General features: G+C 41.7%; 1 protein-coding gene across 1 annotated transcript in view; it reads right to left on the minus strand.

The window, feature by feature from the left end:
* Positions 1 to 341: 341 nt before the first annotated feature.
* UFL1 (UFM1 specific ligase 1) overlaps positions 342 to 25369 on the minus strand; it is a 49887-nt gene continuing 24859 nt past the window's right edge. The window contains exons 12-19 of the mRNA XM_083177022.1: positions 22316 to 22438; positions 21550 to 21670; positions 19899 to 20065; positions 16933 to 17063; positions 13926 to 14006; positions 6679 to 6764; positions 4135 to 4315; positions 342 to 1104 (exon numbers count right to left, since the gene is read on the minus strand). Of these exons, the coding sequence (XP_083033148.1) occupies positions 886 to 1104; positions 4135 to 4315; positions 6679 to 6764; positions 13926 to 14006; positions 16933 to 17063; positions 19899 to 20065; positions 21550 to 21670; positions 22316 to 22438 (1109 nt within the window). The 3' untranslated portion in view covers positions 342 to 885. The remainder of the gene's footprint in view (positions 1105 to 4134; positions 4316 to 6678; positions 6765 to 13925; positions 14007 to 16932; positions 17064 to 19898; positions 20066 to 21549; positions 21671 to 22315; positions 22439 to 25369) is intronic.

The raw sequence follows: 25369 nt of genomic DNA on the forward strand, positions 1-25369 counted from the left end.
GAATACATGCTAGTCGACCTATTACACCTTTGGCAAAGGGAAACACAAGTGTAAGACAATATATAATATGAATAGTAGTGTGGCGCCCTACAGTAATGATTTACAATTGATGATATCACAAAGTATGAAATATCTTACATCAGAGGAAGATTGATCCTCTGTTTAACAAATAACTTTCTTCACTTCCGCTAATTTTCCATGTACATGTAAAACAATAAATACAAACAGACCAATGTGCGGTAAAAGTCTTTCTTTACAGCAAGGAAAATTGTGCCCCTGCTCTTTTAGTCCTACATCTTAGTTCCACTTTCTACGCAAGTTAAAATATGTACACATTAAAACACCAATACAAATTATATTTATTCAGCTAAAAATACAATTAAAAGTACAGTAAGGATTAAACATTTTAAGATGAAAGTCAATTTCTAAAGAATAATATACAAATACGTTTTTTTTTCAAATACATATTTTTATTATCCTTTTGCGAGTAAACATAGGGGACATCTCTTAGAGATACTTAGATGACAAAATGATGCTTGGTAAACGCAAGCAAATATTTTTCCATTTGTGAATATAGTGTGACCACTAGAGGCAGCGTTGACTAGGAGCTCAAGGACCAATTAGCATTGGCTAATCAAAACATCAGCTTCCACGTTCAATAAAATAAGGAACTAAATAATATTCTCTGTGCACAATAATCTTTGTGCATGTATATCTCTGAACATTTATTGTAAAGTAAAAGCAAAAATGAAGCCCGAATTTGGGTATACTATTGCAAGAACATGCTGCATATTTTACATTAGGTTTTTAATCCAGTTTAGCATTTATTTTATGCTCAGTGATTATGGGGGTTAGGAGAAACCAAGAATTCTGCTATCTATTTGGCTAGTCTTCAGATGCAGAGGATTTTCTAGGTCGGAGAACAAGATCTTTGATTGTAGCAGACAGCTCTTGAAGTTCTTTTCTAATGCTATCTGACGACTTCTCAGGTTCATCGGTTAGATCTCCGGTCATGTCTATATCATCATCTTCCTTTTGCTTTGTGTGACTTATTAACTGTTTAACCACAAGGCTTTGGTAGTTGGCCAACAAGCTATGCTGATCCTGAAGCAGAAAACAAACAATGTTTTACTTTGGTCAATTACATATCACATTTACTCACTGCTCCCTTATGCAATTAATCATGGGACTAATTCTGTGTATACACGGTGCGAATTGGGCTATCGATTTCAACTTTATAGTCAAAATCAATAGCAAGTTGTACTGTGTGTGCCCACACCAGATCCAGATTCAAACCCAATGAGCGGCCCCATGCCATTGGAATACAGCAGTCTTTTTCTTCCATCTAGGAAAAGGGCCATGCTACTCAGTGCAGCATTGCCCCCGCTACCCCCCTCCCACCCGATGCCGACACCCCGCTGGCATCCAATGAGCCCCTGTGTACACACCTTTAATCAAGCAGCAGAAATAATCACGTCCTCACAGATGCACCTTGCACAGATAACTGAAGAGCATAGCAAACATTTTATTGCGTCTATAATTTGGTGCATGTCTGCAATTACCCATTATTTGGACAGCTCTGAATACTGATATTAATGAACCCTAATGTCCACAGGGACATGCTCTGTGTTCTCCTGGCAAATGGCCTGTGGCATTGTGCTTAGTACATTAGCACTGTAAGGTTATGAGCTTCGTATCACAAGAAGTTCAGGACATTTCAAACCACCAACTTTAAATAATTAGCATAATAATGAGTTGTCCTGCCACCCCTTTCATAATTACGGTAACGTCAGCGGTTACACTGCGCACACTATCATATCGGCCCTTATATTCATGATATTGCAGCTCCCTGTGAAGCCTAGACCCATATGAATCCCAGTCTTCTTCACACCAAGGTGCTGGTCCCGTTACCTCCTGCATTGCCTGCCACTGACTATGTATGCGATACCATTCGGACATCGTACTGTGCATGTCTATCATTATGTCTGCTTGATGTACGACATACAGTAAATGCTCTGCTGAGGGCTACTATTATGTTACATTTATTTGAGGTTTACCTCTAGTTGTACCCCTTCAAGGGTATATTTACACTGTTTATCCCCCACTGTCTTGAGCCCTCTGTGGTTTGACATGCAGGAATTTCATTAAGACCCCGCCATGGGCACATTGTCAACATTATATTACTCTGTTTTATTTTGTACTTTTTTTTTTCTTTCATTGTTTATTATTTATGCACTTTTTAGGGTTAGATTACCCTCATCGCAGCGTGCCACTACTAGCACCCAGTGGACGTACCTGTATGACATCACCCTGCTGCACAAGGTAGAGCTGTGGGCGGTTCATAGTAGTTCTATATTATAATATATAGTTGCAGCCATGCGAGGGGACGCAGTGCACTTTTTCGGTGTCCATGTCGAAATTCGGGACAAAAGAGTGAAAACCCCATTTCGACTGTCGACCTTCCCATATTCAACCTAATATTTGTGTCAACCTTTTGATCCTGCCGACCTTTTCCAAGTGTTGATCTAAGCCCTGTTGACCTTCAGTGGTCAACAATGCATGTCGACCTTAATTTGGTCGACCCAATGACCCATCCATGGTTTGCTGGGGGGGGGGGGGGGTTTGCTGGTCTGCGCACACTGTGGACCTTATTCTAGTTCACATGCAGCGCTGCAAATTTTGCAGCACTGTGTGTTGTTTTAAACATGTAGCCGCACTAATAATCACAACATGTAAAAGTTGTGAAAAAAGGGAGACTATGCGTTAAAATGTGTACAGTTTGTATATTCTTGCCGTGCGTGCATGGGTTTCCTCTGGGTACTCCGGTTTCCTCCCACAATCCCAAAAAATACTGGTAGGCTAATTGGTTCCCAACAAATTAACCCTAGAATGAATGTGTGTGTGTGTGGGTACTGTACATGTGGTAGGGAATATAGATTGTAAGCTCCACTGGGGCAGGGCCAGATGTGAATATTCAAATATATAATAACAAAATTAAAAACTTAAAAAATAATAATAAAAGGGGAACAAACCAACATTTGAATACCCCCCCATACTGTACATATATTAGGGCCAAGTAATTCAAAAGTCAAATCAACATTTGGGTGAGTTATGTTGTTTCTGTGCAGGGAAAATACTGACTGCTTTATTTTTACAATATATATCTCACTTTGAAGTAAAACCTGCAGAAGTTACATCTAACCCCCCCCCCCCCCCCCCGCAGTGCACATGATATTGTCAATTTGAGAAGGAATTTGCCTTTGCGAGTGAACCAGAATACCCGTTTAGTATTTTATTGTAATATTACTTTTATTCCAGAACATATTGATTCAGAATGCAAAATTCAAAATAGACCTTTATAACTGTACACATTGTGAATTAATGACTGTTAGTGTTTCTACCTGGGCTATAAAACTTCTTCAAAATGTTGTGTCTTAAGCAAGAATTCATGTAACTGATAATATTTAATTATAGGAAATACAAGGTCACTGCGTCAGACTCTGAAATCCATTCAGCAGCTGATTTGTAACAAGTGCTGGTGAAAGGGTTACCAGCGCTACATGGTTATGTAACAATAGCAGGCATTAAGAAGGATCATGCATTATTTATCTTATTTAGAGTTTCTTATATTGTGCAGCAGATTCCGTTGTGCTTTACAATTGGAGAAAGGTAGAGGACCTAAAACTGAGCCTTGTGGATCTTTCTGCTGTGTTTGACACTGTTGATCACACTCATCTCATACAAACACTACACTCCTTAAGTCTTAATGATACAGCACTTTCCTGGTCCTCATCTTACCTATCTGATCGCTCTTTGTGTTCGCTTCTCTGACTCTAACTCCTCTTCACTACCTCTGTCAGACACTGCAGAAAATGATGGGACAGACCCTAGCCTAGACAGAGGAGGGGACTGAATGGTGGACAGAGAGTGGCAGGATGGCGCCGAGTAGCAGGCAGATTGAGCTTTCCCATTTTATATTGGGCCCCTTTACTACTACTACTACTACTACTAATAATAATAATAAGTAATCTGCCTACTCTTTTGTGTGAAGAAAATACTACACCCCGTGTACTGTAGGTGTATGGATTTGTTTTCAGGATTCATTGCTGTGCTGTGTCTTATTCATCACCTTACCTCTGGGATCTTTGTGCTTAGGAATGCAATAATCGGTGGGACGCATCTTCCTGGTGCATGTAGCATACAATGTGTAGTCAACTGGAACAGTAAGACGGATGTCAAATGTAGAACAAGAGCTGCATCTTCTGTAACTTTAAGCTGCTCTATAAGGGCTTGCCTGTGCTGGAACAAAACTTGCCTGGAAAACCAAAAATATAGCATCCTTAAAAAATTAAAATACGGATCATTCCATACATTTCACAGAGCATCCTTAAATCACTTTACATGGATGTCAACTAGCGTGACATGTGCTGGTACATTATCAACAGTATAACTGCACACTTGAATATTAACTGTAACCCGTTTATGGGGAATCATCGCAAGGCGTTTTTTAAGAACATAAATTAAGCATTCCTCTAAAAAAGGGTGATGTATATTGTAATAATTAAATAAGCACTATGCTGATATGTAATTTATTCCAACTAATGTTGAGTAAAACTGCGGCATGACCACTTCTTCTTACAGGTAATTATGGATTGGTGCAAAATTCCAGAAAAACAATCTTTACGTTGGTCACTGATTTACCATTCTGTGATTTACTGGTACATTGTGCATAGACGACTAGAGGGAATTTTTAAACAAAAAAAACAACAAGTTCCATGGAAGACAAGTGGAATGTTGTGTGTGTCTTTTATTTTCTGAATTGAATGGAGCAGAGAACTGCCCAGATACAGTATGTGCAACTACAATTGGTCCATCACTAACATACAAGGCAAGCAGTTCATATTTTCTGAAATATATGTACATTTTTAGAATGTACAACACTACTTTTGTTTCATATACTTTATTGCACTGATGTAGGACTCAAAATAATACTGTGTGACATCCTTCACTACAATTTAGATGAACTTCAGATCAGAGGTTTATTGTCATAACAAATGATAAAAAATAATAAATGAGTGTAGGCCTGTTAACAATCTCAATCTACTGCGGTCTTGAATTAATTCTGAGGAAGCCGCTGACATCACTTGTAGGTGGAGAAACATGTCAATGCCCGACTGACCGGTGGAGAGCCTGCAAAGAAGCCCCCCAAACCACTTCCAGATAAGGCTACATTCTTGGGAAGCACCAGAAGCCAGAAAAAAGGGACAGGAGAAGCTTACAGGCATCACTGGACTGATTCTAACACTCAGACAAGTGAGGTACTGCAAAGCAGCAGAAATATAACCTTTAACAATAATAAGTTGATACGGATGGATACTAACATGCATGTAAATAATTTTGTTGACAAAAATTGAACTATAGTTTTGAATAGTTTTGGAGTTGCACTATTGTTTTTGGAGATCCAGCAGCAGCAGGACTGCGTTTAGCACTCAAGATTGTCCATTGTGAATAATTCTAGTATTTTTTATTGCCATAAAGCTGGGGCACATTTTGAAGAATCTTCATGACACATTTTGGTTGCTATACTACGTAAGTCCCTTAACATTTTAACAGTCTTCTGGACTTTCACAAGCAGGGACCTCTCTACTCATGTTTGTCTCACGTATTTGCCACCTTGTCTATACTTGCATTATTTGGGGGATTATATTTTGCATGCTCTGTAACCTATGCCCACGCTGTGGAATTTTGTGGCACTTACAATAAACAATGATGATTACAGCACTTTGACATATAAATGAAATAAGCATGGGATCACACAGTGCACACAGGCATTGTAAAACTGACACTAATCTAAGTGTACTGAACCTTGTACTTTGTTCTTTAGCAAAGATGGGCTTTAAGGTTTCCCTGGAGAACAATATAAAATGTATTTAAAAGTCCTACCCATATAACTGCATTGCATTTTACAGCGTGCCAATGCTTTAATCTCTGTAGGGAACATGACGCTTGTTATAAAAAGTGTGTGGTTACAGAAGTGCAGCTGCTAACACTATTGTTTGGACAAAAAGAATAAAAGCTAAATTATTAGACTTCAAGATTGCATGATATAGGTTTTATGGTGCGTACACACGGGGGCGATTATAGCAAATATCACTGGCAATATGGTCGCTTAGCGACCATATTGCCAGTGATTGGAGTGTGCACCAGCGATAAATCGCCGGGTGCGCGCTCCCGTTTTCAGCCCCTGAATGGTCGGGGGAGCATGCTCCTCCGACCAGCGACTTCCACTGCCTCTTCTCCCGGCAGTGTGACATTTTCATCTGTGACCATCTCTGGTTGCAGATGAAAACGGGACACTAAGCAATATGATTGCCGAGCAATATATTGCCGAGCAATATATTGCAGCGATCATATTGCCCCGTGTGTACGCACCATTAGAAAAGAAACACCTGTAAAACACTGCCATAAATGTTTGGTTTCACTTTTTTTCCTACAATGATTAGCTTAATAATGATTCATTCATTGTTATATATAAAACCCTGTACTTGTGGTTTTTGCTATTCAGGTACTATTGAAATCTCCTGAGAATCACACCAACTGTACTAATTTGGTAATTTTACAGTTTCAGAGAAGCTCCACAATGCATAAATCAGGGCTCATCAAGATGCAAGCACATACCTTTCCTTCTTCTTATCTCCTTTCTTCACTAAAAGGCCACATGCATCTGCAGCTGAATCCAGGCCAGACAGAAATTCTTCTATACTCTGTGAGATAGAATGCACACAGGTAATATATGTATCTTCCTAAGAGCAACACAACTAAATTGCAAGTAAATATAGGATTATAATGAGAAGAACATAAAAGCTGCTCACAGGGATAGCAATGATGGAGACTGTGTTACAGATGAGGGAGGTGGTATAGGTAAGGTGTTTGGGTAAGAAAGAGGTTTCCAGCGGTTAGGGGGTGGGGCAGGCAGAAATGTCCCAGAGGCGTGCTCATGGCCATGCATCCTGCAGCATTACACATATGTGATGCCCATAGGAGCTCTTTGACCATATTGAAAGATGTGTTAACGTCAAAAGGGTTTTACACGCAAGGTGTATTTACAGTAGTTATATTTTTGAGCAAGAGTCATTACAGCTCTTTCAAATGAGCACAAGCTCTAATTTATAAAGAAACTATTCAGATGCATTATATATATACTTATTTTGGTACTTATGTAGTATCTGGGAGTCCGATTTTGTGATTGTATGCCTTAAGCAGCCCATACACGCTGCTATAAGGGCTGACCCGATGTGTGCTTTGAGGTGCGCGCTCCCACGCACCTCATCGCACAGTACAAAACGTATGTGCTTGCACATACTTTTTGTACCTAGTTCTCATCAAATCGCATCGCATTGCATGCACAACGTGTGCACATGCAATGCAATGCGATTTGATCCGTGCTAGTACAGCACGGAACGCACGCTCACAAAGCAGCGTGTATGGGCAGCTTTACCTTAAGGCAGGGGTGGCCAAAGCGTCGATCGCGATCGACTGGTGGACCGCAGGCCTGTCCCCAGTCGATCGCGATGCCGAGCAGGCAGCTGTCGGGAGGCTGAAGCGCAGGTGTCCTTCCCCATGTCATGTAGGAGGATCCATACTATAATAAATACACTGACACTGGCAGGATCGAGTGCCAAATCATCACAGAACTACTGAATACTATCTATTTTAACCTGTTCATGTTGGTGCTCGTCCTCCCGGTGAGTGTGACTGGTGCTCTCTGCTCTCACAGGCTCTCTGCAGCACGTACGGAGAGATGAAGCCGGCACAGGAGACACACTGCACCGGAGCTGAAGCGCAGGTGTCAGACCCCTGTGTCAGATGCTGCGGCTTGCTGCAAATACAGAGGGACGAGGCACAGGAGACACACTGCACCGGGGACACACAGCCAAAAGGGGTCTGACACACTGCACCGGAGCTGAAGCGCAGGTGTCAGACCCGTGTCAGATGCTGCGGCTTGCTGCACGTACGGAGAGATGAAGCCGGCACAGGAGACACACTGCACCGGAGCTGAAGCGCAGGTGTCAGACCCCTGTGTCAGATGCTGCGGCTTGCTAAACGTACAGAGGGACGAGGCCGGCACAGGAGACACACTGCATCGGGGACACACAGCCAAAAGGGGTCTGACACCTGCGCTTCAGCTCCGGTGCAGTGTGTCTCCTGTGCCGGCCTCATCTCTCCGTACGTGCTGCAGAGAGCCTGTGAGAGCAGAGAGCACCAGTCACACTCACCGGGAGGACGAGCACCAACATGAACAGGTTAAAATAGATAGTATTCAGTAGTTCTGTGATGATTTGGCACTCGATCCTGCCAGTGTCAGTGTATTTATTATAGTATGGATCCTCCTACATGTGCGGTTTCAGTGCTTCAGCGGCGCTTAGCTCATCACTAACAGGGGAAGGACACCTGCGCCCCAACCCAAAATTGCCTACTCTACCATAAAAATAAAGTACCTTTTAATAGTGGAGGGGTCAGCTATGTTGGCGACAGGATTAGAATTAAAGGGGTTAACTGTGTCTTTGACAGCACTGGCAGGAGAGGGGTTAACAGTGTCGGGATACAAGAACCAATCAGACGCTGTGGTCTCTCCTGCCCTGTAAAAGCTTTGTTCTGGGGAAATGGGGAGGGGCCATTCAGTTCCACTCTGCACTAAACGGGCTGTGATTGGTTCACAGCCTGCCTGTAAGGGAGGGAGACATTCTATTGGTTGGGCTAGGAAGCAACTGTACCTCCGTCACCCTTACTGCCCGCCATTTGCTGTGAACACTGACACACAGCAGTCGTGTTAAGTGAGCTCTCTGTGCAGTGTAGGAATATATCTAAAATAGTGAGAAAATCTGGGCGTCCTAAGTATTCTGAGCCTGTTCGCTTTCATTATCTGAAAAATCCATCCAGGGATCTGGGTGCGTCCTAAGTATTCTGAGCCTGTTAGCTGGCATTATCTGAAAAATCCATCCAGGGATCTGGGTGCGTCCTAAGTATTCTGGGCCTGTTAGCTGGCGTTATCTGAAAAATCCATCCAGGGATCTGGGTGCGTCCTAAGTATTCTGGGCCTGTTAACTAGCGTTATCTGAAAAATCCATCCAGGGATCTGGGTGCGTCCTAAGTATTCTGGGCCTGTTAGCTGGCGTTATCTGAAAAATCCATCCAGGGATCTGGGTGCGTCCCAATTATTCTCTGCCTGCTAGCTTGCGTTATCTGAAAAATCCATCCAGGGATCTGGGTGCGTCCTAAGTATTCTGGGCCTGTTAGCTGGCGTTATCTGAAAAATCCATCCAGGGATCTGGGTGCGTCCTAATTATTCTGAGCCTGCTAGCTTGCATTATCTGAAAAATCCATCCAGGGATCTGGGTGCGTCCTAATTATTCTGAGCCTGCTAGCTTGCATTATCTGAAAAATCCATCCAGGGATCTGGGTGCGTCCTAAGTATTCTGGGCCTGTTAGCTGGCGTTATCAGAAAAATCCATCCAGGGATCTGGGTGCGTCCTAATTATTCTGAGCCTGCTAGCTTGCATTATCTGAAAAATCCATCCAGGGATCTGGGTGCGTCCTAATTATTCTGAGCCTGCTAGCTTGCATTATCTGAAAAATCCATCCAGGGATCTGGGTGCGTCCTAAGTATTCTGGGCCTGTTAGCTGGCGTTATCAGAAAAATCCATCCAGGGATCTGGGTGCGTCCCAATTATTCTGAGCCTGCTAGCTTGCATTATCTGAAAAATCCATCCAGGGATCTGGGTGCGTCCTAAGTATTCTGGGCCTGTTAGCTGGCGTTATCTGAAAAATCCATCCAGGGATCTGGGTGCGTCCTAAGTATTCTGAGCCTGTTAGCTGGCGTTATCTGAAAAATCCATCCAGGGATCTGGGTGCGTCCTAAGTATTCTGAGCCTGTTAGCTGGCGTTATCTGAAAAATCCATCCAGGGATCTGGGTGCGTCCCAATTATTCTGAGCCTGCTAGCTTGCATTATCTGAAAAATCCATCCAGGGATCTGGGTGCGTCCTAAGTATTCTGGGCCTGTTAGCTGGCGTTATCTGAAAAATCCATCCAGGGATCTGGGTGCGTCCTAAGTATTCTGAGCCTGTTAGCTGGCGTTATCTGAAAAATCCATCCAGGGATCTGGGTGCGTCCCAATTATTCTGAGCCTGCTAGCTTGCATTATCTGAAAAATCCATCCAGGGATCTGGGTGCGTCCTAAGTATTCTGGGCCTGTTAGCTGGCGTTATCTGAAAAATCCATCCAGGGATCTGGGTGCGTCCTAAGTATTCTGGGCCTGTTAGCTGGCGTTATCTGAAAAATCCATCCAGGGATCTGGGTGCGTCCCAATTATTCTGAGCCTGCTAGCTGGCGTTATCTGAAAAATCCATCCAGGGATCTGGGTGCGTCCTAAGTATTCTGAGCCTGTTAGCTGGCGTTATCTGAAAAATCCATCCAGGGATCTGGGTGCGTCCCAATTATTCTGAGCCTGCTAGCTTGCATTATCTGAAAAATCCATCCAGGGATCTGGGTGCGTCCTAAGTATTCTGGGCCTGTTAGCTGGCGTTATCTGAAAAATCCATCCAGGGATCTGGGTGCGTCCTAAGTATTCTGAGCCTGTTAGCTGGCGTTATCTGAAAAATCCATCCAGGGATCTGGGTGCGTCCCAATTATTCTGAGCCTGCTAGCTTGCATTATCTGAAAAATCCATCCAGGGATCTGGGTGCGTCCTAAGTATTCTGGGCCTGTTAGCTGGCGTTATCTGAAAAATCCATCCAGGGATCTGGGTGCGTCCCAATTATTCTGAGCCTGCTAGCTTGCGTTATCTGAAAAATCCATCCAGGGATCTGGGTGCGTCCCAATTATTCTGAGCCTGTTAGCTGGTGTTATCTGAAAAATCCATCCAGGGATCTGGGTGCGTCCTAATTTCTCTGAGCCTCCTGGCTAGTATTATCTAAAAAATCCAGGGATCTGGATGCTCTAAAATCGTTCTGGTCCTGCTGGCTTTTATTTCTCTAAAAACACAGGTGTACCCTGTTGGATTCATTCTAAAATACATTTTTATATTTAATTTGTGTTTTAGCATACTTGCTGAGCATGAGTGTTTCTAAAAGGCCCAAAACGTACCATTTTCATGAAGAATGGGAACATGATTTTTTTTTTACAATGTTTAAAGACAAATGCATATGTTTAATATGCCATGCTAAGGTTGCTTTGGCGAAGAAGGGGAATTTACAGAGACATTACTCAAGTCTGCATCAAAAATATGATGAAGACTTTCTGCCTAACAGTGAACTAAGGAAGATTAAAGTGAAATCCCTGAAAACTCATTTAGGAGCGCAACAGCTCACATTCACAAAACCTATTGTGCAGTCCCAGGCTGCAGCTGAAGCATCTTTCCGTATAACAAATATTTTAGTGAAACACAAGAAACCTTTCCAGGATAGTGAAATGTTGAAGGAAGCTTTCCTTAGTGCTGGAAGTGTTTTATTTGAAACATTTAAAAATAAAGATGACATCTTGAAAGCAATTAGAGATATGCCACTATCTCGTCAAACTACAGTGAGACGAGTAGAGGGAATTGGCAATGACTTACAGAGGCAAGTGAGAAAACACATCAGTAACTGTTGTTACTTTTCCTTGCAGTTTGATGAATCCACGGATATAGTGGATACTTCACAATTAATTGTGTTTATAAGAATGGTTTTTCCTGATATGAGTAGTATGGAGGAGTTTTTAACTCTCATCCCTATGAAGGGAAAAACTAGAGGTGAAGACATTTACCAAGGCTTTCTGAATTTTGCCAAGGAAAATAATCTTCCTCTTAGCAAACTAGTGTGCATTGCCACAGATGGAGCCCCAGCCATGGTTGGCAAGAATAATGGGTTTCTTGGACTATGTAAAAAAAATGAGGATTTTCCTGATTTTACAAGAATCCATTGTGTTATACATCAGAATGCACTGTGTGCTAAAGTTTTAAACATGGATGATGTTATGGACATTGCAATGAAAATCGTAAACTCAGTTCGGGCAAGGAGTTTACGAAGACGACTTTTCCGTACTCTACTGGAGGAAAGTGAGGCTGAATATGAAGACCTGCTGTTGTATAATGATGTAAGATGGCTTAGTCGGGGGCAGTTCTTAGAACGATTCCAGTCCTTGTTGCCTGAAATAACGGAGTTCTTGGAATCACTTGGAGAAAGTCCATCTCAGCTGCATGATTCATCATGGTTGCTACAGCTAGCTTTTCTAACCGATTTAACCAGTCACTGCAATGCATTTAACCTTGAACTTCAGGGCAAGGATAAAAATATTATCCAATTAATAAGTTCAATAAATGCTTTTAAATCAAAATTGCAGTTTTTAAAGTCACAGCTTTCAAAGGGAATTTTGAGGAATTTTCCCAGTTTTGAGAAAATGATAGACAAGAATCCCAAGAGCAGCAGCACATATGATACATTCTGTGCTGAGATCCAAAATCTTTGGGAAGAACTAGAGAGGCGATTTCAGGACATTAAGCAGCTTTAACCTATCCTAGCCTTCATGTCATTTCCATTTGCTGATGTTGACATTGCTGACATTTCTGGTAATATCTCCTCTATGTTCAATCTGAATACATCAAATGTAGAGGAAGAAATATTAAAACTGCAATCTGATATCCCTTTGAAAGCAAGAGCTTCTGATAATAATTTTTGGAAACTACTCAGTGCAGAACTGTATCCATGCTTGAGATCAGTAGCTCTTCATTTGACGGCATTTTTTGGGTCAACCTACCTTTGTGAATCTGCTTTTTCACAAATGAAAATAATTAAATCAAGATATAGAAGTCGTATGACTGATGAGCATTTAAAATACTGCCTTCATATGTGCCTAACTAGCTTGGAACCGTCGTTTAGGGAGTTAACACAAGACATGCAGCCTCATGCAACAACTTCACATTGCCAATAATTTTATGTGTAAAACACCCTTTCATTAGAGCCTAAAATGAATGTTTTGTTTGTTTATGTATCGCATTATGATTGTTTACTATGGTAGATCCCAAAAGATTTTTTACATTTACAGTAGATCCCCAAGTCCGAAAGTGTGGCCACCCCTGCCTTAAGGCATACAATCAGATGCGATGCAATGCGATTCGATGCGATTTTGCATAGGATTCAATGTTAAGAAGGTCCTGTTCATTTCCCCACTATCCAAGTGGGCATAGAGTTGATTTTATATAGCGTGGCGAGCGCAGCGAGGGGACACATATTTCTTAAAAAGTATTCTGGCTACGCTCGCCACGCTTCGGGCTCGGTGGCTCGCTGCGCTCGCCACAGGTTTATATCCAACTCCATGCCCACTTGGATAGTGGGGAAAGGAAAAAGACCCCTTTTTCCCATTGAATTCTATGTTAAAATGGACTCAGACCATTTTAACATTGAATCCTATGGAAAAATCTTGACCATCGCATCGCATACGATTTGGTCGCATGCGATGCGATTTCTAAATCGGACGCCCAGATACTACATAAGTACCCTTATTTTATTATAAGTTTGGCATAATTTTGTATGAATGAATTACAGATTTTCTAAATATTCTTACAAAAGTTTATCATTGTGAAATTGAGAAAATGTTAACACTAAACCACATTGTGGTAGGGTACTTCATGTTCTGACTAGAAATCTGTGGAATGGTTAAAGTTGTTGAGAGAACCACTGCTCATTGTTTGCCTAAAGGCCCATACACACAGCGATTTTGAGCAAAGCCACCCAGCGTGTACAGCCCGTGATGAACGGCTTTCCCGGCGATGATGCGGGAGCGCACATCTGCTGGTATTACAATGTCCTCTGCAGATGCATATTTTTCTATAACAATTAATAAAAAAGTGAACCAAGTGTAAATGAAAGATAGGTCTCTAAAATCTCTCACCTTTCCAGACAACAAACTGTTTAGCTTCGTCAATGGGCCTTTGGCTTCCTCCTGGAATTTACTTATCATTTTTTTTCTAACCTGTTAAAATAAGCATACAGTATGTTGAGTTACAACTTTTTTGGGTCCACAGAGAATATGTAACAAAATATTTATTGTTAATATATTGTTCAAGTATCATATGGGATGTTCTGCCCAGTAAAACAAATCATCAAAAGCAACTTAATTTAACAAGAATACATCAACCTGCTAATTATACGCCTCCTGTTTTTGTGTTTAGTGTAGTCCAGAAGAGGACTTAATAATTTCCTCCTTACTGTCAGACTTTCAGGTACCTTCTTCCTGTGCACCTTAAACCTTACAGGAATATTTAGGGAACCTGTTTCATAGACAAAGGATGACCTGAATAAAATATGGACAAAGAAGCTCCACATGGGACAACAATAGGTTGATTGATGTGGAACTTGGAGATACCTTTCAGCAAAAAGGAAGGTTTAGTATGGAGCACCACCCGGTCATCAAGAAAAACAAGATATGGAGAGAAACTTAGACACCCTCCTGGCTGAGGCAATTAGTAGGAGGAAGATGGTTTTCCAAGTAAAATATTTCAGGTCCATTATGTAAAGTGTTTCAAACAGAGCTGACAGCAAGAAATCAAGAACTAGATTGGGGTCCCATGGAGTTGGAAGGAAGAAATATGGGTTGCAGATAGAGGACCCCTGCCTAAATGTCTGTAGCTCAAGAAGCAAGGCCAGTTGATGCTGAGAAACTATGGACAGCACTAACACCTCCACCTTTAAGGATCCCAGGCATAGGTGTACATTCAGACCAAGATACATTAGCCCCCTCCTCCCCCATATATGGTGGTAATGTTGAGCCGAGACTGATTTGTGAGCCTTCAGCAGGGATGGAATTATAATTCAGAAGACCCTTTGGATTGCAGCCCCAGAAAATGCACTCAATGTAAGATGGGACAACCGGCCTTGTAGAAGCAAGTGTGCACTATATGGATCACAGTCGCCTATTTCCACTAGATACAATTCAAGACCTGAGAAAAAAGCTGGAAGCGAGAGATCAGGAGAAAATTCCACAGGACAGTAGGACTGTCTGCTGCCAGAGCTCCTGGATTTCTTGTTGTAGAGAAATAAAGAGGAACCTTGTGGTCCAGCAGAGACTCCACCACATATCCATCAGGTAGTCTTCATCAAGCTAGCAGATTCTAAAAGATATTTACAGTAAGTGAATGGAGAAGAGGATCCTGGTGTAATCGGTCTCACAAATTTTGATCCCGGGTGTAAACAAGCCAACTGTAGACAGAACGTGACTTTCTGGCCACTAAGGATGCGTGTTGCCTCCGTGATGTTATAATATAATGTTGAGCTGCTGGCAAGCCATTGGATAGTGCCCCAATTTACAGTACACTGATGGGCAACAATCCAGTTACCAAACATCACTTAACGGATACCATTTAAATTTCTGGAAATGTAAATGATCATTCAGAGATTTAAGATTGGTAATGGGTTTTATAGAACTACCCACAATCAAAATAAATTAAAATTCTCTATTGTACCCTACAGAGTGGCTACTCCGAACTTAGGCAACAAGTTTGATACTATACAGCAGGGGTTCTCAAACTCACCCTCAGGACCCCACACAGTTAATGTTTTCCTGGTCACCCGGCAGGTGCACATGTGCATTCATTACTCATTGACACATTTTACAAGGTCCACAGGTGAAGTTAATTATTTTACTTGTGATTCTGTGAGACCTGCAAAACATGCACTGTGTTGGTCCTGAGGACCAAGTCTGAGAACCTGTGCTATACAGCAAGGGCTGAAAACACAACACATTCCCTCAATAAGAATCCGTTGATTAACCCATCATATGGAAGGTTTACCTCAATGGCCTTCCGGCGATGGGAGTGGCAGGAATGATGCCCTTTAAATCGGTCACCCCTGGCAGAGGACAAAAGGGACCATGGGACCTACAAAAATGCAGCTTACCAGAGGATCAAAAGGAGTGAAAATAAGGGCCAGAGGAGCCCTGTGTTTTGGAATAGAGGATAATGGTATAAAGGAACACCTTCGCCAAAAGCCGGGGCAATGATATTGTCCACCTTAGGAATAAAAAAATAAAAAATCTCCTGAAAAAAGAAGCACTTCAAAAGGTTGACCAGGTTCAGCATGCCCCAAAGAGCCCTGTAAGCAGCAATAGCCAACCGGAAACCTTGCAACATATTAGTTCAACTTGCAGCCCTCCAGCTGCTCATTCCAGCATATGCCCTTACACAGTTTTGTTCTAACAGCAGAACTGTGTCAGGGCATGCTGGGATGTGCAGTTCTCTAGTAGTTGGTCAAGTGCAAGTTGAATACCCCTGCCTTATAAGAATCAGCTGGTTGACTGTTACAATCAAGTCTCAGTGGACAACAAGTCAATGGAGAGTGATGCTGCCATTAAGAGGGAATGGACAAAACTATACCTAACACTTGTAGCATCACCAGTCTTTATTACATTAAGCCTATCTGTAAGTAATTTAGCTAAACAGATGCTAGTTATTTATTAACAATTTCTTATATAGCGCATACAAATTCCGCAGAGCTTTACAGAGAATATTTGAACATTCACATCAGTCCCTGCCCCAGTGGAGCTTACAATCTATGTTCCCTACCACATGTACACGCACACACAGATATTCTAGTATAATTTTTGTTGGAAGCCAATTAACCTACTTGTATATTTTTGGATTGTGGGAGGAAACCGGAGTACCCAGAGTAAACCCACACAAGCACGGGGAGAATATACAAACTCCACGCAGTTAGAGCCATGGTGGGGATCGAACCCATGACCTCAGTGCTGTGAGGCAGTAATGCTATCCATTACACCATCCGTGCTGCCCCAAGATGCTAACTAAGATTTCAACAACTTCAGGAATTAAAATAGTGTTTACAATGTAGCAAGATTTTGTTAATTCAAAAAGAAAAGTAAAAGAAAGCTGCCAATACAGTACCTCACTAGTAATAGTGGTATAATCTTCCACAGCCATCATTATATCACCAGCCAAGAAATTGAAAATGAGGTTGGTAATATCTGTGCATACTGTCTTCAGCAGATGCTTGGCAAGGTTGCTTTGTGTTTCATCTGCATAATAAACAAAACAGTCATACAAAAATGTAAATACTATAAACTGCATTTATAAAGAACAAAATAAGTATTTCAGCATTAAATATGTATATTTGTTTCAATATTGATTGTCCTATTGTTTCATTACATGTACATGCTGGACATCCGTCGTGTTTGTATGACCACGTTCCATATATTTCTATTTTTCATGAAACTTTCCATAATGAAAGAGTACTTCTAACCGAAAAGAACTGTCCTCAGTAGGACATCCGCTGAGGTCTGATCTTCAAGACTCATGAGACTATATTGTCCTGCACTAGCTTTTGCACAAAATAAATAAGCTCATTCAAAATGAACAAGTGCTTACATAGGTTAGATACCTCCTCAAAGGGTATATTCTATACAGTTGCAAAAAGACTGATAGGAGCAAATTTACTAAGATGGCAGTTCTATTACATGAGATGTTGCTATGGGCAACCAATCAGATTCTATTTATTATCTTTTAGAAGGGCTAAATAAATAAGTAGATTCTGATTGGTTGCCCATAGCAACATCCTATGTGAAATAGAACTCCCATCTTAGTAAATTTCCGCCATAAAGTGATCTTGAATTATATTGAGAACTGGAGAGTATGAATATATATATATATATATATATATATATATATGAAAAAACCAGAAAGCGCACAAGTAAGCTTGTATGAAAGTACAAATTTTACTGAAATAATATGCTCACATACATGTAAGTTAGAGAATGCAGGTATGCGGTAATATAAACCCAGCACGGCAGAAGTCCACAATCAATGAACGGCACGGCGGCTAAGCATCAGCGGCTGGAAGCGGAGAACCCGGAGACGTCACAGCGTGAATGTCTCGTCATCAACGTCTACCTCAACCCAGGAACGCCCCAACGCGTTTCGTCAGCTTGTGACTTCGTCAGGAGGCGTGTCATGCATCACCAAAGAGGTACTTGTGGAGTATCACGGCTCCCATGACCTGCATCGTATGCAGATCGTATGCTAAAAATCGCATCGCATCGCATGCCATATGTAGTGGCATACGATGCGATGCGATGTTTTACCGATTTTTTGAGCATTTTTGCTCAAAAATCGTATGCCATCGCATGGCATCGTATGCCATATGTAGTGGCATACGATGCGATACGATGTTTTACCGATTTTTGAGCATTTTAGCTATTTTATTGTATTTAGTGTATTACGTGTATTTTTTATTATGTATTTTTACTATGTATTCATTCCTCGCTGTATTGTTGCTGCTCATTATGCTTTTAATGATAAATGCGGGTATATACCTTTAAAGTGATTAGTGAAAGTTCACGCAGCATACCTGTCGCTGGGTATATTAGTTCTATCTTTGGTATGCATGGCACGCCTCCTGACGAAGTCACAAGCTGACGAAACGCGTTGGTGCGTTTCTGGGTTGACGTAGACGTTGATGACGAGCCATTCACGCTGTGACGTCTCCGGGTTCTCCGCTTCCAGCCGCTGATGCTTAGCCGCCGTGCCGTTCATTGATTGTGGACTTCTGCCGTGCTGGGTTTATATTACCGCATACCTGCATTCTCTAACTTACATGTATGTGAGCATATTATTTCAGTAAAATTTGTACTTTCATACTAGCTTACTTGTGCACTTTCTGTTTTTTTCCTGCATGTTCCTACCTTTGGTGTTTGGTGAAACACCTAACGGATCACAGCTGCACTGCATGTCATATTGATTACGGACAGACCCTTTCCATTCTGGGGCTTTTTAGCGTAAAAATGGATTACCTGTATGTATATATATCTTACAGGATTTAGTAGTTTCATGTATACACATGGTTTCCTGCAGAAGCACTTTGCAGACATGTGACTGTAATAAAGGTTATACGTATATGTATTGTGATGTACATTTCATGCATTAAGAAGAATTCTTTATTTGGTCTGCCAGTACATTGGACTTGACGGAAGTTCTGCTGAGTGCACTATAATGCACATAAACATATGTAAATGTAATGATTTCATGCCAAATACTTTGGGCTCATTGAATAGAGCAACTCCTGTAAGAAACAAGTATTTCTGAATTTAAACATGTACAGTGACATCATTGACCTGCAATGTATAGAATTACTATTATTGTAGCTTCGTCATAATTGTTGATTTAGCCCTTTTGCCAATTTGTGTATCACAAGGTGCTTTAATGTTGTTGATGAATTTGTTAAAAAGGTAATTTTTAGTTGAAATTTGATGGATGGGCTCTGGTCTTTAATGTTTTGAATGAACCTTTCCTGGATATTTATCATTATTAATTTAGATTCCACTCCTCAATTTCCCCATCAAAGCGGCATTGTTAATATACACTGTGAATAAAAATATCTACCGGCTCAGGGGAATGGGTATGTCTGAGTATCAAACTAAAGAAGTGTACATCCATCCCACATAGACGGTTTAGTTTCTCATACATACAGACCTTCGTCTGTGTATTTCAGCATTAGGTATGCCATTGTACATCTAGGTGAATGTACAGATGTTTAAACTCCAAATGTTGTACCTTTCCGATGAGCTGGGTATTTTTAATGTATAAGCACCTGCTTGTAAAAATCCTCACCTGCATTAGATTTAAGCTTATGACTGCCAAGGATAAAAGGAAATATATAATTTTATTTAAAAAAAATATTTTCTCAAAGATTATACTACATTGTACAGTAGTAGATGCAATGGACAGGTGAAAAAAGTACTGTAGGTACAAACAGAATGGGCTGGCCACACCTTCATGTATGGAACACGATCATACAAATTTGATATGACATGACAAGCAAGAAACGTTGTTCTGTTACAGATATGAAAGTTGCAGACCTGTGAAAAGTTTGATTCCCTTTTCAAACAAGCGAATATTGTTATAAAGCGTAGAGAGTTCTTCTTGGAAGTCTTTCATAGTTTGTTTTCTGCTGGCCCCAGATGAAGATGAAGTTGACGACATGAAAACCGACCGCACCACCTCTTGGTAACTTTTTGTTAAAGGTCTGCAAAACATAATTGAATAAACCTAAGCTAAGAAAAAAAAATACGAAAGGCCATGAGTAGTTCATGCAGTGCACCTCTTTTTATGTAGATGCGGTAGTTCTACCAAATGTAAGGCCCATACACACTGGGTGACTTTGAGCTGAAAGCAGCTCAGTTAACTATTTTGAGCTGCTTTCAGCTCGAAAGTCGCCCAACGTTAACAGGGCAGCGATGAGCACTGATGAGCGCTCTCGCATCCTCGCTGATCCGGACGCTAATCTGCTGGTATTTTCAGAATGTCCTGCTATAGAAAGTCGTCCACCCCCGGAAAAAAAAAAAAAATCGCCAAAATGGGCGAAAAACACTTTTATTGTTTAGTTGAATGTTTTTCATCCCAGCGATTTTCCCCATCATCCATTAGCATACACACTGGGCAAAATCGCCGAGTGCATATGGACCTTAAGTATGTTGCACTTCTATTTAGCTCTAACACTGCTTTTGTCTTGTAGCTTTATACGGACTTATGAGGCATATACATGGAGCGATTTAAGCCCCATTTCTGACTAGATTGCTTAGAAATGAAGTATGGATTGCTCCATGTGTACACCCATGTGATCCTGCGTCTCAACATCACCCACAGAGATAGACAGTGCATGCACTGTCTATCCTGCTTAGATCGCAGTGTTTTGCCTATAAGCATAGGCAAAACCCTGCTCATCATAGATTACTCAGAACACATCGCAGGTGCATCGCATGTGTACAGCAGTGTGTGCTTAAGTACCTCGCTCAGTACGGAGACTCTCTTGCCCCGTGTGTATGGGGCATAACTGCAGACTTGTAAGGCTTTTATGGCTTCTTAACAGTATGTACTTACATTAATTTACCTTTACATCAGCCCGATAAATGACATAATGAATGTATTTTAATATGTTTTGGAGCAAAAGGTAGGCATGAAAAATTTAGGGCACAAATCCCCTGGTTTCAATGATGCATTTTAAAGGTGCCTTCAAATGTACATGATCTTAAAGATCACTATTCTAAGCGAGTCCATAAATATCTGCATTACTTGGAACACTACTTCCCACATTACAATTTGAGATTGGATGACTGTATTGGCTCTAATGAGCACCATGAAAAGCCTCAGTGGACCATACAAATGTTACATAAGCAATACCTTGGAAAAAAATATCAACCTCTGGAATGATAGCCAACCACTTTTAGAAAAAATTTAAAATTAAATAAATGTAAATTGTCAAGAAATCCAACATAACACCTGCCTCAAGATCAGATAATCTAGATAGCCTTAATTAAGTTGAAATGTTTTTACTTTCATACAAGGCAACACGTTTCCATGCACAATGATAAAACAAATATTTTATATAAAAATATAAAATTTACACTGATTATTTCTTTAGCTATTGCCATGCATTGTGCAATGTTTAACAAAACGGCAGTTCTAGAGCTAAAACACATCTGACGACTTGATCACATCTGATTAACCAACCTTATTAAATTTTCAGACAGCTCAACAATCAGCTCATCTGGAGAATCTGGAACATGTTTCCTTAAAACATTTTGAATTTCTTCCAGGGACATAAATGGGATCTCTCGTTCCTTTGGCTTATCTGATATAGAATCATAGTTAAACTGCAGGCAACATACATTATGGTGTCAAACATCGCCAGACCAGTATGACCACTATTTATCAATTTTATTACACTCAGAGGGAGGTACAGTGTTTCATTATTCCAGATTAATCATGGGAAAAACTGCATCCTGCCAAGTAGTGACTGAACTTTTGGCAGTTCAAAAATGCAGTGTGACCATGATATTATATTTTATTCGTTATAGTTTAAATTAATGCATTACTCTAAACTAGTTGAACAGTTTTTCTTACCGTTAAGGTAATTGTATAGAATAGAAATATATATTTAATGGGAAAAGCTGTTCAGTAAACTGCAAAAAGTAATAATAATCAGGCAAAAAACAATATAAATAACAAAAAGTAAAGGATAGGCTGGACATATTGCGGTTCAAGTCCCGCAGGATACTGGATGAACGTGGAGGTTTTTTTAAAGGGGCAGTCATTTACAACACATGGTTTTGCCTTATAAATGACTGTCCCTTTAAAAAAAACTTCAGAGTTCCGCCAGCATCCCACAAAGTTGCAAGACTTGCACTGCACTGGCTTTTAATAAACTGCTATACACTAATAAATGAATGGCAAAACGTTGTAGATTAATGTTCTATATTCTGATAGGGTTAGTTACTTGCGCTTGCAGCTTGTAACTCATCATCGCTATCTTCATCCTTTCTTGATTTCTTCTTTGCTTTTTTAATTTTTACCTCTCTGGCATTTCCCAAACCACCTCCTTTACTGCTTCCACCGCCCTCTGGTGAGAAAAATCACAAAATGCATGACCAACATTTCAGAATATGCTTTCAATTAATCAAGATGTGCCTGTAATATCTGCCTGCATTCATTAAATAACATAATCTGAAGCATCTGTTCTGAATTTATCACTCAAAGGGGGGTATTCAATGTCAGGGGCACGGCTGTCGAGCTAGCGCGACAGCCGTGCCCCTGTCCCGTTCTCGGTGAGCTCGCCTGGAGCTCGGCAGACGGGATTCAATGTCCCGGCCGCCGAGCGGCGAGAAGGGGGCGTGGCCGCGAGTTGCGACCGGGAAGTGACGAGCTGCAGCCGGCAGCTCGTCACTTCCCGGCTGTTCTCGGCAGAACGAGCCCGACAGCTAGAGATGTCGGGCTCGTTCTGCCAGGAAACCCTGTTCAATGCTGTCGGGGAAGACAGCATTGAATAGGGCCCGTCGAGCATCTCCCCCACGGGAGATGCTCGACGGAGATTGAATATCCCCCTTGGGATATTCAATCTCCGTCGAGCATCTCCCGTGGGGGAGATGCTCGACGGGCCCTATTCAATGCTGTCTTCCCCGACAGCATTGAACAGGGTTTCCTGGCAGAACGAGCCCGACAGCTCTAGCTGTCGGGCTCGTTCTGCCGAGAACAGCCGGGAAGTGACGAGCTGCCGGCTGCAGCTCGTCACTTCCCGGTCGCAACTCGCGGCCACGCCCCCTTCTCGCCGCCCGGGACATTGAATCCCGACTGCCGAGCTCCAGGCGAGCTCACCGAGAACGGGACAGGGGCACGGCTGTCGCGCTAGCTCGACAGCCGTGCCCCTGACATTGAATACCCCCCTTAGTGTCCAACTCTTGAGTCACTATTAACTGTGTGTTTTGTTTTTTTTGGTCACAAATGTTATGGACAGAAGTATTTTAGATATGGTAGTTTTTGTAATATGGAATATTTGCATACCGTAATGAGATATCTTGGGGATGGACTCCATGTCTAAACCAGCCACCGTTAACCACCTGAATTCAGAGATTCTGCCTTCAATTGGGATTACTGTATGTGTGCGCTCAAGTCCCATTACACAAATAGCATCTAATATCATACATTTAAGAAACTTACATTTAATAGAAATATGCACACACAAAAAGATAAACCATACCTCCCAACAATCCCGATTTCAGCGGGACAGTCCCGATTACCGGGTCCTGTCCCGCTGTCCCACCTGCGGCCGGAGGTGTCCCGCTGGGGGGGGGGGGTGTGTTCGCGGCTGAAAACGGGGATGCGGCTCATTTGCATAGGCCACGCCCTTGTTTGCATAAGCCGTGCCCCCTTTTCTGCAGCCGGAAAGTTGGGAGGTACGGATAAACTTTCCAAGCGTCTGGGACACACAATCCGAAGCATACTGAACTCTTTAATGTACTGTATTGTACATTCACACTTTCTCTATAATGCCTTTCCCCAACCTAAGCGATTGTAGTATCAACTCTGCATTTACATACTATGTTGGCAATCTACAGTATTCACTGTGGCTTCCTTGACTTTGAAAAGAGCAGTGTCTCAGGGGAGGGGGAGGTGACCAGCCAACATAAACCAGCTGCATTCAGAGGTGCTGTGTGTGTCCATGTCCCCTAGAAAAATCAGGATTTCAGAGACACTTTCAGAAATATTATATTGCGAGAGCCAGAGATGACATTGGTTTTACTTGTCTAAGGGCAATGCTGCTCGGGCGTCTCATTATGCTAGCTAAAACATAGGCAATGGGGAAATTGTATAAATCCCATAGCCAATATGGCCAATGAGCTGCTGGTTGGAATGATAATCTGTCCTTCTCGAATTATGAAGTTGTAACAGAATTAGAAAGGTTGTTTATACGATTAATATTTTAAATCCTCCAATATTTGTAGAGTAACAGCTGTTTCTCCATTTAGAAGTGCATAATAATTAAATGAACGGTATAATGACAGTGGTATAGTGTTCTCTAGTTACAACACAGCAAATGTGGATTTGTTTTTAATATATAGCTGCATTTACCTGAGACAACCTGCAGTTTTCCACCTCTGTCTAGCTGACACTTTTTTGGTTTACTTGGGTAAAAGGAAGCATTTAGTAACTACATTTATTTATCACTTCATAGGAGCCGATGTCTCTCCAGCATTAGTAATCTGATATAAAATTTAAATCCGGCAGTATGCCTGAAATCAATTATGTGTTTAATAATAACCTGAAACACAATGTTGTAAGATTGAAATCTCAGAACCAGGTTCTTATGGAAGGGGAGACGATTAGCTACTGAGGATATTGACCCAAAGATTCTATGATCCCCCACATCAAGGCTAGCAGCAAGTGTTGGAACCCATGGTGGGTTTGAATTAACGGGCCCATTATAGGCTATGGGAAAATGGGTCCACTTTGCGGCCTGATATCTCCGGCAAGCAACCGCGCTTCGGGTCCCCTCCAATTGTCTGCCCAGCTTCCTCAGCAGCCATGATGGCACTGCTGGGCTGCGGGGAGGTTATACTGAGCAATCCTGTGCTCCATTGGCTCAGCTCCTGTCAGGTAACCAGCTCCCTGTTGCACAGCAGGTGTGCCCAAAATTGGACAGCAGTGCGGGTAGGGGACCGGAGCTGCGGGTTGATCAATGCAGCATCTGTGCCTTTGTCAGCAGCCCCAGTGCGTTTTAACTAGGAGAATGAGTCGCATCTACAGCATTACCCTTATACATGTAAAACCTATGCCCACAATCCAAAAATATACTGGTAGGTTAATTGTCTCCTAACAAAATGAACCCTAGAATGTCTGTGTGTGCGTGTACATGTGGTAGGGAACATAGATTGTAAGCTCCACTGGGGCAGGGACTGATGTGAATGTTCAAATATTCTCTGTAAAGCGATGCAGAATATGTGTGCGCTATATAAGAAACTGATAATAAATAAATTATACAGTACAGTAGATGCAT

The sequence above is a fragment of the Crinia signifera genome, chromosome 3, assembly GCF_055691185.1.
Source record: "Crinia signifera chromosome 3, ASM5569118v1, whole genome shotgun sequence".
In the NCBI taxonomy this organism is placed as follows: domain Eukaryota; kingdom Metazoa; phylum Chordata; class Amphibia; order Anura; family Myobatrachidae; genus Crinia; species Crinia signifera.